General features: G+C 41.2%; 1 protein-coding gene across 3 annotated transcripts in view; it reads right to left on the bottom strand.

The window, feature by feature from the left end:
- RASGEF1A (RasGEF domain family member 1A) overlaps nucleotides 1-14754 on the bottom strand; it is a 160191-nt gene that overhangs the window by 18831 nt on the left and 126606 nt on the right. For 2 of the 3 annotated variants that reach the window (XM_017807187.1, XM_017807189.1), the window contains one exon: nucleotides 5230-5409. In XM_017807187.1, coding sequence (XP_017662676.1) covers nucleotides 5230-5409 — 180 coding nt within the window. Of the gene's footprint in view, nucleotides 1-5229; nucleotides 5410-7820; nucleotides 7908-14754 lie in introns of those variants that run through there. The other variant, XM_017807188.1, reaches the window with a different exon arrangement.

The raw sequence follows: 14754 nt of genomic DNA, 5'->3' as shown, positions 1-14754 counted from the left end.
TTTACAACTCTAAAGAGATTATAGGGTTTATCTCTCTAATCACAACAAAGTGTGCTGTTAATGAAAAAATGTTTTTTCTAGTACTCAGTGTACCCTATAGTACAAATTTAGCACTAAAAACCTCCAAATATCAGAAGGGGGAAAAAGGATTTTTTTTTAAACAATATAAATTAACAGAGTGTTCTCAGAGTGAGAGAAAAGTATAATAGATTAAGCATATATCTAAACATATAACTTTATCCTGAGGAAGCTAATGAAAGAACAGAGTGGAGTGTGATACAGCAGAGGCATTTAAAATGCTCATTCTCATTTGAACATCTTATCAGTGATGGGGTTCATGTATTAAACTAGAAATAGCATTAATTCTGTACAATCAAAACCAGAGTTAATCTGTAGTCTTTGCCTTGTCTGTTGTTTATGAAGAGAGGAAGAGAGGAGGAGAAGGGTTAACCGGATGGATAGTTTGGGTCAGGCTCTTGATTGCTTCCACTGATGCCTACAGAAGAGGGACTGCTGGGGCCATCTAACAATCAGGCTCTTGCTGACTTTGAGCAGGTGGCCAGGGTAGTGACAGGACAGTGGTAGCACAGCCTCCCCTCTTGATGACATGGTTGCAAACATCCCACACAAGTGTACCTTAGGAAATCTAAGAAATTAGGCTTCTGTTTGGTATTTTATGTCTCTCCAGAATTTCAGAGTTTATTTTTACATTTACAGTGAAACAACCTTGAAGTTCATCAATTCTAAAAAGCAATTCAATGTAGCTCTTGAACCTGCATCTGGAAACAGTTAATGACATTGTGCTGGTTTTGAAGAATTTTATCATCTGTGGTACTGTATATGGTGAGTTATGGGCACTAAAATTAGGCTGAAAAGCTAACCTGATTCACAAAAAGGGACTTGGTTGTGTTACGGGACAACATATCAGGTCTTTTATTCTTACGTGTATGAGAATGATTCTTAAACTGATACACTCCCTATTCAGAATGAAAGCAAGGGAAAGATTGGGTTGTGAGATTTGGGAGGGGGGAGAGTGTGTTTGTTAAACTATGCCTAGTTATCCTCTGTTATTTTTTGTAGCTAGCTTTAAGACTGTGAGTCTGGTCTATCTGGGACAGGAATTCAGCTGGTGGGGTGTGTCAGCTGTCACTGGGTTATGTGAAAACTTTTGTACTGAAAACCTGAAGCAGCCCTCACTTCTACTACAATTTTGAATTTGCGAGATGAGGGGGGAAAAAAGAAACAAACAAACAAAAAATCTTTGACACTTTCATCCTTTCCCCACACTCTTGTTTGGGGCATTTAGAGGCCTGTCTCAAAGTTGCCTGTATGTGTAAGTAGCAGGGAACCACAATTTAAGCCACACTGCCCTGGTAATGACCTTTACTCTGATAAGCTGGAACATGTTCTTTAAGGAAAGATGTAATTTTGCTTCTCATGCTAATTCTAGAGTTGGTCTCCTTGGTGGAAGTTTGTGTAGTGTGTGACACTGTTTATCCAGAGTGACTCTGAGGAAGGCCCACTCACAGTATCATTTACCTTGCAGTTGTTATACTGCAAGAAAAGTGTGACACAGATGACCAGTGCTTTTATTTGGTTTCTTTGATAATGTTTTATCTGATGTTCATAGAAGTGTTGAACTGGCAAGATGCAGGAAGATACAGGCCATGAAAGTGCTTACTTTCCACTTTAGGCTTGCTGATGTCTCTCTGTAATCAGGAATAGCTGTACTGGACCCATGCAATGTTTTTCCATACAGCACTGGACTTTTAGGTTTTAGAAACAAATTTTTTGTTCTGGAATCCGTCTGCTGTATTTTTACTCAATTTTTTAAGTCACTTAACCGGAACTAGGTTCAGTACTTTGGAAAACAAAATTGTTCCATTAGGGTGAAGCAAAATGTGCGGGTTTACGCTATACCAGTATCTAATTGAAGGGGTTTTTTAATACTTGTATTACTTATGCTGGCACAGACAAGGACTAACTGCAATTAAGAACCAAATTAAAAATGATAGCTCTGACAGCAGTACTGACCCCCAGCTCCTTGCTTCTCTGCTAATACCCACTCCTTATCCAATAAAGAAATTTCAGGGTGAACTAAGCCATGCATTTCAGCTTAGTGGGAGGTCTCAGGGGTTAGGAACACAGTTGTTTTGGATAGTAAATATTTCATATTAATGTCATATGCCTTATCTAGATCAAGGATTTATGTGATTTGTTGCATCTACACTACCATACACATATAGGCTAAATGTCTTAACTAAAAACCTGCAATGTGTCATAGGCAGCCCTCTAATCACGAAGATGATGGTTTAGGGAAGGCAACTTAGCTATGAAGCTATCTGGTTTGATAAAAAATGATTAAAAAAGCTTCCATAAGCTATAAGGTTGAAAGTTAAGCTCAATTTATCCTACAAAAGTGACAGGTATTTGGGAGGAGAGCTGAACAGAAAAAAAATCTTTTCTCCACTTGGAACAACGTAAGTTAACACAAAAGGGGCTTGTGCTTTACAAGAGAATAAGAAGCCAGATTCCTTTAGTGCCTAAAGTTGTTGCTAAGAGATGAGCTGAATTATATTAAAAAAAAAAAAGACAGAGCACGAGCACACAAGACTAAAGAAGGAATTGTTACTCTCCGACCCAAGAATGCACTGATGACTTTTCGAGGAGGGGAAAAAAAAATAAAATTTTTCTTTGTGCACTCACTGCTCATTCTCAAACTTCTTGTTTGTGAAATATTTTCTTGAAACATTTTCTTGCTTGGGCACAAGGGTTGCAGACTGGTACATTCCATTCCTAACCTTCCGAACTCCTCTGTCTCCTGAGTATACATTTTTCTATGTGCTGAACAAGTCCCTGCACACAAACAAGACTCAGAAGAGCAGTACACAAATGTAGGTACTTATCTTTCCTGTCCTCCCTTGCCTGTCTCGTGCTCTGCCAACATGGCAAATACATTTTTGTTTTGCCTCTGTAACCAGCACATAAAGACACTTTGTGTTTGCTTTCTCCCCCGCTCCCTTTTTTTTCTGTCTAGGAGGTTACTGTGATCATCAGCTTAATGTGCACACACGAAGGAATGCCTTCTGAGCACTGTGCTCAGATGTACTAATCAAAAATCTGAATGAGTACTGATAACTTACAGATATGCCACACTGAAACTAAGGTAACCTCTGCTAATGTTACCAATAGCTTCTCTTGGTGCGAATTAATTGGTAATATCTTGCTGCCTTTCGTTGCATGAGTAGTCAGAGACTGAGATGTGTTTATACTTTTCTCTTGAATGTACAGGATTGGCTACTCTTCTGACAGGATATCAGCCTACATGGCTATCACTAACCCTCTGTGGCAACTTCCCTAAAAATAGAAATGAGCGTGAAATGAAGTATAAACACGTAACTGAACTGAAATAGAAAACTTGGGTTTGAAGATGACTCAAATACAGCTCCTTCTTTATGTTGTTTGTACGTTAGTTATCTACTCATTTTATAATAAATCCTAAATTGGGTGATATGACTTAACTAAAGGTACGTGTTGTGCTGTAGAGAAGATGAATTTGGTTTAATGCTGTTTTCCATCTCTCTTTCCTTGGAGTTCTCTTTGCTTCTGTTGGATTTTCAGCTGTCAGCCTACAGGGTGGGGTCCACGACTGCTTGGTAATGGGAATGCTCCCTTGTGCGGGGGATGAAGGGATAGCACCATGGAAACCAGCAGCATTCCAAAATAAGTTGTAGACCCCTTAAGTAATGCTCAGTTTATGGAACCATTTTCAGAGTAGCTGTGTTATAAATAGATCTTATGTTACAAGTTACAATAAGGGATGTGCATTAGCAGCTACTTAAAAAAAACTTCAAGCTACAGTCCAGAAATCCAAGTAGCAAGTAACCATATTCTAGTATGACATAAAAGACAAGGAACTGACTCCTGGGAAGGCTTAACTACAGCACCCTAAAGCTATTCTGCTGCTATACCATACCAGCTCTACCCACTGCTTTCTTCAGCATCTCTGTTCTACAGTATGTATTTGGGGTGGGGAGATTTAATGTCTAACAACAGTTATCCCTCTGCTTATAAAAGGGATCCCTCTGAGTCTTATAAAAGATTTGGTACTGGTAGCACAATCATATGTTAGCCATATTTAAATATAAGGTTTAGGATTACTTTTGAACTGGAATAGTAAACCATCCTGGTTTTGCTTTTTTAATCCTCTACTGATGATTGATGGCAATTCTGCTGCATATACCCACAGAACTCTCATATGGGGAGTCCCCTCTTTGTGGATGGGGATTGTGAAGATGTGTGATATATATGTGGGACCTTGGTGGGACTTTATTGTCATTGATATGAGACACAATAAAAAGTTTTACACAAATTAGTCTGAGAAACACAAAGTATAGCACGGCCCACTACTATAAACATTGTTTGGCATACAAGTTAATAGTGATTGCAGTTTCCTGCCCCCCTGTTAGTTTGCACAAAGCGCTGGGATATTTCTGCCATAGCTGCTGCTTTTTTCAGAGCTCAAACAGAATATATGTTATACAGCCTCTCTGATCTTTGGCTACTCATTTAAGTAGTACTTTTCGCTAATGAGTACAAGGGGTAATTTTAAGTGATAAAGTGATATTTTAATAGTATCCTAGGGTCAGATTCTTACTGCATACCCTGGAGTTATAAGTAGTATTTACTTTGGGGGACTGCACTGAGGATGTTTAACCAGTTGCAAAATCAATTTCAGGCTCAAGAACATACATTATTATAGCTTTGGCCCATTAAAATGTCTGGAGAAAGAGAGTATTTTAATTAAAATCTATTTTGGTGGCGTAACTAGGATATGCATAGAAAATTAAGGGAAAAAAATATTAGAGATGTTTTCAGGTCTGCTTCCCTAGGTAGGAGCTGGTTAGTAGTTAATCTTGGCTGCATTAGACCTAAAGCAGCTTAGAAGGATGAAAATTCTGTGGCTAATGCTGCTTTTAATTGGTTCTTAAGGCACCCATTTGAGTTCAACAGGGCTTTATCCTTCTAACAAGTGCTCTCATTTAAAAACAGAGAGTATCCCCACTGCACAACATCTTTAGTGAAGGAATATTGCAAGTAAAATAAATTCATCTTTAGCCTATATCTTAGTCTTGAATCAGATGGAGATTTCATGAGAAAGGACCAATCCAGATAGTAATGCAGGAAAACTATGGGAAGAAAACGAAAAAACTTTCAGTGGCTACTTACATCTGGATAATAGTCCATGGTGGGCACCAGGCGCTCTATCAAGGCCTCCAGTGATCCAGAAACAAGGTTCCCATCCTGATAAACGGGGTCCACACATCTCTCTCCCATGTCTGGCTGCACTTGCCCACTACAACTGGAACCAAGCATGCTGGAAAATATTGGTGTCTGGGGCATAGTTTCCTGCAGAAGCGGCAAAAGAAGGAGAGAGGGTTAAGCTTTCTTTCAGGATGTCTGATGTGTGGGTTTTACAGAGGCATACATTAAACACAATTACATATTTGACTGAAGGCAGCCTCAGCATTCAAGCTGAGTTCTGAATCCAAGCAATCACACATCTGTAAGCTGCTTTGGTGTTTGAAATGCACTTTAAACTACATCTCGAAGGCTGTAGATGCACAAGCTGTAAGAATTTTTCTCACTGTACTTGATTCCTTCTTTCTCCCTAGTTTTACCCTGCTTCTTTATGCATAAAACTATACAGAGATGAAAATACAAAATGCTTTATGAATTTCAAAGATACTGAAGTGGTGCCTTACTGAACAAACAAACAAACACTGTGCCTTAATGTTCCTCTTTTTACTCTTTTTGAAGTCAGATCTTTGGCCAAAACACTTCACTTGTGATGATAAATCCTTCACCACTTCTGTAGCTAGATGTAGTCCAGCCCTCAACACAAGTGCATCTTCTGCACATAGATATCACTGCAAACAGGGGGGGACACACATCCTGTCCAAACAAAATTGGCTTTTTTTTTTTTTTTTAACATGTACATGAAACCATGAACTGGGTGGACCTGAATCTTGTGACATAAACTGTAATATACAACTCTAATTTTAAACAGTCTCTTTGGAGATTTTTGCTTAGGGAACAAACCTGATGTCACAACACAAAAACCACACGAAGGTTTGGGGTTTCCACCTCCCTCCCCTTGGCCACAAACTGTATCACTATACCACAATCTTTGAGTAAACTGTAGGGGTTTTTTTATTTATTTGTTTTGAACTGGCTACAGCTTAAATCTATGCAGAAGGTTAAACAAAACATCCCGTTACTGTATGTAAAGGTTGAAAATCTATTCAGCATCAAAACAGTTCCCCCTGGCTGCTGAAACAGTTAAGACTGTTTAGAAGATGAAGTGAAAAGGCAGTGTTAACCCTTGAGCTGCTGTCTCACCAGCTACGAAACAAACGTGATATTGACATACTCTGACAAGCACTTATGTAGATGAAAAGGATTAAGCCATTCCCGGTACCCTTAAACTGACAGCTGTTTCTAACCGCACTCCTGTCTTGCACATAAATCTTCTCCTGAGCAATTTTTTAATGCAAGGCACATTTTCCCTTTCAAATTCTCCAAATCATTCCTGTTTACAGCTGGGATATAGAACATTTTTCTGTTCTTAAGCTCAGATGAGTGCTAGGTGCACTGTAAGGAAAAAATACCAATATTAACAGTACTTGTTCATCAAGGTGACAGATTCACTTATATATCAAGCTGGTAAGCAGAACTGTTTTGTGGGTTTTACCAGATGACTTTACATGTTCATATGTGATACAGATATAAGGCAAGTGTAATTCTCAGTAAATTAAAATATAGCAGCTGTGTAATAGACTACCTGAGGAGTGGAGTTCAGTTTCAGAAGTTTAGGACATAGATAAAACAGAAAATGCAGAATATAATGTAATATCAAAAGAAATGAAAAGTCACAGTTCTCCACAAACAAGCATTAAGATTACTCAGTATTCCACAGATTTTTATCTGTTAGGCCTAAACGCTGCAGTAGACAACAATCTGAGGAACCACTAGAGCATATGCTGAAGCTGCCAGCTTTGCTCTCTGTGCTATGTAACTCGCTAGTAATTTGCTTTTTTCCCTTTTAAGGTCCATAGCAGTACAGCCCAAAGGCGCTTCTCAGGATGGTCTGGCTGTGATGAGCACTTCTGGCTCATAACGTGAAGTGGCACAGGGTTTTTAAGGAAAGCTCACAACCAACTAAGCACCCACCGACAAGACGCTTTAGCGGGAAACGCACCCCGGGTTTGCCACTAAGCCTTTTAAACTCCTTTAAGGCGCTCGTTGTTGCATCAGTTTTCTTTTTAAAGACCCTCGTCGGGCGCAGCGTGCGCCGATCCCGGCGGAATGGCAGCGGGGGAAGCCGAGCCCTGGCTCTCTCCGCGGGGCTGGCGGGTGCCCTGCGGTGCCACCCTCGGTCTCCCGGGAGCAGCCGAGGGGCCGATCGGCGGGAGGGCAGCGAACGCGGCCGGGCACAGCATCCCCCGCGTTCCCGGGAGCTCCCCGCGCTCCCCGCCAGACCCGGCTCCCCGGGCGGGAGCGCTGCGGCGGCGCCCCCGCAGCACCTGCCGCCCGCTGCGCCCCCCCCGGGGCGGTCACATCCTTCCTTCCCCGAGCCCGGGCACCTCTGCCGCCGGTAGCCGGGAGACGCTCGCTGGCGGCGGGACGGAGCTCTGGCTCCGCCGCGGGGGCAGCTCCGAGCAGAACCCACCCGTCCCCTCGCCCCTTGCGGTAGCGCCCCGGGGCTGTCTCCCCCACCCCCCGCGGTGCCCGCACGGGGGTGCCCCGGCCGCGCTTACCCTCATCTTCCCGGGCGCCGCGCTCATACACCCGGGCGGGCAGGGCCGGCGGCGGCCCCGCGGCTCTGACAGCTCTGCCCGCCGGGGCCGCGCGCCGCTCCCGCCGCGCGTGACGTCAGCGCCGCCGCCGCGCCCCGTTGGCTGAGCGGGCGCGGGGCCCGTTCAAACGCGGCCGGGCCGGCGGGGGGGGCTCCGGGGTTTGTTAAACATCTGCCCCGTGTTTGTTTCGGCGGCTTTTTTCTATCCCCTCCTTCCTCCCGTGTTTGGTTGTTTGTTTGTTTGTTTGTTTTTTCCCCTCCAGAAAAACATTCCCAAGCGTCCCGACCGCCCGTTTCTTTGCGCCCCGAGCACCGCGCGGGTCTCCGAGCGCTCCCCCCCCAGCGCCGGCGGCGGAGCCCGCCCCGGAGCTCCCCGTGCCCCGGCAGGGCCGAGGTCGCCCCGCACGCGTGGCAGCGGCACCGCCGCGATTGCCGCCGCCCGGCCCTCCCCGCTAATAATTGTTTGTGTTCTTCTTTATGCCAGACTTGTTTCTCTTTCCAAGTTGCCTGAGCCAGTCACCTCACGGTTCTGGGCTGGTCCTAAACCGGGGGGCTGACGCGGGACCAGCCCCTGTTGTGTCACGCGCATACGGGTGTGCGTGTCCGTAATCTGATCTCCCGTGGAAACGCTCCGTGGGCGCATCCAGCCGCCCCACAAACTCGCACCTGTGCCCAGGAGCAACTGAGGGCTGCCATTTTAGCAGCCTTCCCCCCTCGTAAATAAATCTTTTGCAATCTGTTTCTCATTTTACTTGAATTGGGGTGGCTTACTATTTGCTTAGTTGTCTCCAGGCATTCATTAATTTTATTTTTATTATTAACGTTATTTATTTAATTACTCTGCTTGAATATGTAGCAGAAGCCTTCTCTGGTTTCCATGGTGATTAATGTGCGAAAAGCCTTTTTGGAAGTAGGCACGACAGTCTAGGTAGGTGGGCATGGCAAAGGAATTTGGGAACACACCTGTACTGAGTAGTGTAAGGAATAGATTCACTCTTGCTCACTATTTGGCGACATGCTCTGTCATCCATTCTAAACACACAATAATTTTAGATGGATATGTAGCTACTCATCATCTTTACTGCTTGCCTACTAAATTCCTTCTTGGTTTCCAAATCCTAACAGATCTTTTGGAGTGTTTATTTTTCTTATTTAAAATGAGGTTTTTCTCTTAAATGGCAACTTGAAAAGCCAGGTTTTTTCCTCCCTGCCAAGTCTGTTTTGCTCTTAGTCTCAATCCCATCTCTGGGATGTACTCCACAACCTTTAGAGCGTGCAGGTGCTGTAGCAGATCTGATCCCTGTTTATGCTGAGGCTTTTCTCAGAGCACTCTGCCTGCCTTGGACATCAAGGAAGCTCCCAAGGCAGAAGCTTTGAATCCAGTGGTCTGACCTGCTGCACTACCACGTGTAATGCCAGGGGAGGGTGAGGGACAAGTTCTGTTAAGTCTTGTTCAAATATCCTGAAGTCCTTTGTAAAAAGTTTTTGATAGCAGGAGGTAGGAATTTGTAGGCTGCCACTGTATAACATGAGAATATTTCTTTCTGAAGGCTATGAACATCTTTTAATAACTCATCTAGTATTTACAACTAAGAAAAACAGCAGCAAGCCTGCCAATAAGTATGCATGAAAAAAAGGTATCAGATCTCATTCTGTTTCTGTGGTAATCTGTTTTCCCACCTTGCTCAAACATTTGCTGAGACTTGTAGAAGAATATGTCCATTAATCTTAGTAAAACATACCTAGTTAATTGAGCTCTAGTCACAGATTCAATCTGTTGTAAAAACAATCCCTGATCTCTTTGTTTGGGTTTTTGTTGTTTTTTTGACATCAGAAACTAGATCTGTCCTGTCATTGGAAGAAAGAAATGTAGGAATTGAGAAACATTCTAATAGAATGAAGGAAAACTATGCTAGGAAGGCATGCTCTCTCTTCTCTGAGTCATGTATCTAAACTCTGGTGTTTGTTTGCATTCTTCTATTCTGTAGTCCAGCAGAGTCTTTTTAGACTTCTTTGAATGCATGCATAAAGGGGCTTGTATATTTTGTGTTTATATACACACCTAGGTATGTGTATACAAATGTTGGGGGGTGTGTTAGAATGGAAGTTCAGTGAAATGTCTTTTGTTCCTTCTCTGGGGTAGGTGCTTAGTTTTGGGCACACTATACTGTGCAGTCTTCTTGGAAAGCTTTCTAATTTTTTAGAAATTAGAGGAGCTGCAGGCCTAAATTCTGCTCATACAGCATGTAACAGATGAATCATGTTATGATTTTATTTCATTTCTCTTTCTGTAAAGTGTGGATAATGACCTTTAGCTATCTATATTTTGAGTGTTGAAATCTGTTGATACAGAAACTCTCTAAGGTCTAATTGTTTTTGTAGTTATGTAAGTTCTGTTCCTCAGTGAATTGCTTGCATCTTGAAGATGTTTTCCTCAGGCATTGCCTCATGTTACTGGTGGGTGGACCCTAGAGCAGGTTTAATCAGCACGTACTTGTTCTGTAGCTTGCTTTTGTGGCAACACTGCTGTGGTTCAGTTCAGCTGGTCAGAGGAGTATCTTGCTGCAGAGTGAGTCAGCAGCAGTCACTGTCTCAACCTTGAAGGTTGCTTCAGCCTCTCTCATACTGGCCAACATCACCATTACAGCTTCTGTTATCTTATGAATAATGAACTGGATTGACACTTGCAGTGTTTAGGTTCTATTCCTGCTCGTGCTATGGACTTGGCTGACAAATTTTTTAATCCCACCGTGCCTTCAGTATTCATCTGTGAGATGCTGATAAGGATGTTTTCACGCTGTTGCGCTTACTTTGTATGTTTTTGTATTTGGGCATTAAGTTTTTGCTTTATTGTGTTTGAATACAGTTCCCTAGTACAGTTACGTCTCCTCTTAAGTGGAAAGTTGCTGGCCAATAGCTTGGTAAAAATAAGAAATATTAACAAAGAAAAATAGATGAAAGTGAAGGAGAAATCAATTTGAGAGTGAAGATTATCGAGTTAGATGTGAGAGTCAGGTAATAAGAAACTTGAGTTTTTTCCATTGATCTTAAACCCCAGCATTTTGGAAACAACTTACTCAAATGTGCTTGTGTGTATAAAATCTAATTGTATTTATGAGAAATTAGTCATTACAAATGTCCTTAATGCTGATCTGAGGCTATAAGCTCAAGTACAAAGGGACTCTTCTAAAAATGCTGTCCTTGGAGCTTTCATTGTCAAGCTACTCGAGTCACTGGTCACCTTTCACTCAGGTCTGTNTATTAACATTTGGTTTCATTTAACACAGTATGTCAACATGCTTTAAAGCCCCAGCATCTGCATTGAAGGAAGCAAAGAGAGACAAAACCAGAGGGATTGGTGTGGAAAATTAACCTAATCGTGCACGGCATTCTTCATAGCATTGATTAAATAACAAAATGGGATCAAGTCTTCATCTGTCCATTATATACACAGTAGTACGAATATAGTACATGGCCTAGGTTTTTGAACCACTACTGGGTTTAGTGCATAGCCTTGTTTCTTGCTTTGAGACTGAGTCTGAACTGTTACCCAGAGATCTATGGGCCTCGAAACTGGCCAGGTCACTGTGTTGGCATGTTATATTCTCTTCTAATAGTACATTATACCCACAGAGCCTTATGGTTCCAGAAACCATGTTGTATGCCCATCACCTTTACAGGTATAGCTACAGCAGTATATTCTGGTTCTTGCCCTTTCGGAAGACTTTAGGCATATAGTCTGACATTGTCATTTGGAACATGAAAAAGAATGGTGAATTAAAAGTGCATATTGTACTCCTGGATTTTATTGATTTATGGCCTTGGTTATAGACTGGACCATTTTATCTGGACCTTAGATAAGGAATTTGTCCAGGAAATGCCATTAAACTTCACAAGCAGTAACAACAGAGACATTAGATGGGGCTTTTACATGCACACATGTTAGTACTGACCATTTGTAAGAACTTATAATTTAAGGAGTAGAATGCAGGTAGAGCTTCAAAGCCTCAGGTGTCTGTCTTCAGAGAACATTTTGGTTTTGGTCTTATTTGTAGGGCTGCACAGATGTTCAATATTTACTTGATGCATTCAAATTTTAAGATTTGAAAAATGTTCTCAAGCCACTTTTAGATGAATTTGAAGACTTCTAAATTTCAGAGATTCATGCTGCAGAATAACTTGATGGCATTAATAACTTGGTAGCAGATGGGAGTGGGAGAAAAGAGTTGCAAATTGTGGTTCTGAACTAAGCAAAGCTTTGTAAGCTTGAGGCTTGAAGTGAGAGGTTGAACACGCTATACAGCCATCAGTCTGTGGTTATTATTGACTGTGCCATTGTCTCTCTCTCTGTCCTGGAACACAATGAGTCTTTCCACATAATAGTTTTGTCAGAGACAGTGGATGTTGTAGTTTGAAAATGGCATTTTCCATTTTCAAAATGCTTTGCTGAAGAGGTCTTGACCAGCTCTACCCCTTAAGTATACAGCAATTTTAAGAGCAAGCCAAGCTGAAAATATAGGAGCAACTTAAGATGTGGTTCATTGCTATGTCTGTTTTTAGTCCTAGCTGAAAGGGAAAATTAGTTGTGAAAAGTCTGTTCTGTATCTGTAGAGTAGATTATGTTTTTGCTGGCATAAGGTCAGTTGTGTGACACTGCTGAGAATAACTCTTTGCTGAGCAGTGTGAAACAGGTTTTTCACTGATGCTCAGTACTGTAGCTCCCCCTTGGATTGAAAGGAAAGCTCTTCCTCAGGATTTAGAGAGGACATGGTGCTAATCCCTAGTTTTTTGTACTTCTGCCAAAATAACAGATTTTACATAATCTGACACGAGTTGCCTATGATACTGGTGTGTGGCTGTTAATTAGTGACTGAAATTTTATTGGTTATTTTCTCACAGCTGCCAGAAGAATTTCACTGGTAGCCTATTTGATTCCTGGTTTTCATAGATACTCCATCATAGAAATCTGTAGTTTTTGGGAACTATCCTGCCTGCTGATTGAGATTTAAGGTACATTCAGTTGGGAAACAACATTGTAATATATCATGAATGTCTTAATTGTATTCTTGATTGGTGTGGATGAATCAGCTTGGGTTAAAAAATGCAAATCAAATGGAGTGATACTTCTACTTTGCATCAGTGATGTAATGGGACCCTTACAGAGGTCTGAGGACCTCAGATCATTTAATTGCACAGGAGAGGGTGAACTAAAGGAAAAAGATGTTGGCTGGGCACAGTCTGCTTAAAGGAGCTGCTACAACTTGTGATACATAACTGACCGTTTTTATGTTTTCAAGAGATGGTGGAGCCTTCTCACTGTTTCTCATGTCTTGTTTTTCAAGACAGGGTAGAAAAAACATAAAAAAGCTGGTTGTAACACATGTGATTCATTCTGATTTTGACTATAACATGGAATAGCAGAGGTATGTTAATGTAATATGCACATTTTTGATTACTTTTATTTCATTTTTTTTTCTTAAGATAAATGTTTAAAAGAAACTGATATTCTGTTTTAAATTGGGTTCAAGTTTGGGAGTTCTGGACTTATCCTAGCTAGTGTGTCCTTTACTTGCATATTCACTTGCATTTCTCCACCAAGGAGAAAGTGAAAATCAATTATGCCAAGAAAGGAGCATGTACATACGTCAGCAATTTGGTGCCCAGGGGAAGAAAAATCTGCATGTCTGCTGATGTCAATCTTCTTGATATGATATTTTTGTGAATGCACGTGGGCTGCTATTTCTTTTAACCAGCTCAACAAAAAATAAGTTTATTTTTAGTGTTATAAGCTTCAGGGCATCACAATTAGTAGATGAAAATTGCCAGTTTGATTAGTCAACCTTCTGTTTGCTTTAGCAGAAACTATGACAGTGACATTGTTAGCATTCCCACAGGTATTTCTGAAGATTCATTAAGGTCAGTGATGGGATCCATTTCCCCCCCCCCCAGTTATCATTTTCTTTGGTTTTATAAATTTTATTTTACAGCTGTTAGAGAGAAATGCTGGACTGATGAGCTCATATGCAGTAGCTCACCTGCAGCTGTACTAGTATAAAAACAAATTTCTATTAAACATGCGATGTATCTGTCTTACTTGAATTACTACCTGGTTACTACAGTTCCTGTAAACATCTGTTGCTTGGATTCTTTTAGCTGACACTGCCAAGAAGTTCAGCAGCAATTATTAAGGGAGTTTTAGAGTGGTCTAAAGTCTACTCATTTTGCAAGGCAGTTAACAGCTGTTGGTTGAATTCTAAATAAATGGCTTTATTTAGAATAGAATCAAGGTATGATAGTCTTGACAATATCTTGAGCAAAAAATATGGAGAACTATTGAGAAAATAATTAAATATGGTGGAATTTTAGCATGAAATTGTCACCAAATTAGGTATTCAAAATTAAATTTTAATGAAAGCACTTCCATGAATAACAAGAGCTAGTGAATAAATGTGCAAGCTCCCAAGACTACTTAGTCTCATCTATATGCATGTTTCTACCAGCTGTAGAGTCTTTCAGCAGAGTTTGAGCTCCTTGAGAAGAACGTGCACTATCATACACAAACTGTGAATAAACAACTGTGCATTGAATTGATTCTGAGTACTACAGGACATAGGTTATTGTCTCATGTATATATGTATATTTATCCTTTGTTGTATATCCTAGGACATAGTCTTATATTATTCAGGCATAAACTACTGAATGTGAAAAACTAAAATAGTATGACCCTTTGTGGTCAAATTTGCACTGGGTTAAGCTGAGGACTAATCTGCAAGTGAACAAACTCCCTGCTACAGATGCATAAATGTTGAAAGTAAAAAGTAAAAAAAAATCACTGAGCTTCCTGTGTGCTAGTGATGTTAACTGAATGATTACTCAGTCTTCTGTTTTACTAAAGC

This window comes from Lepidothrix coronata, unplaced genomic scaffold (assembly GCF_001604755.1).
Source record: "Lepidothrix coronata isolate B3197 unplaced genomic scaffold, Lepidothrix_coronata-1.0 Scaffold17, whole genome shotgun sequence".
NCBI lineage: Eukaryota > Metazoa > Chordata > Aves > Passeriformes > Pipridae > Lepidothrix > Lepidothrix coronata.
This window is presented reverse-complemented; position numbering and strand designations above follow the sequence as displayed.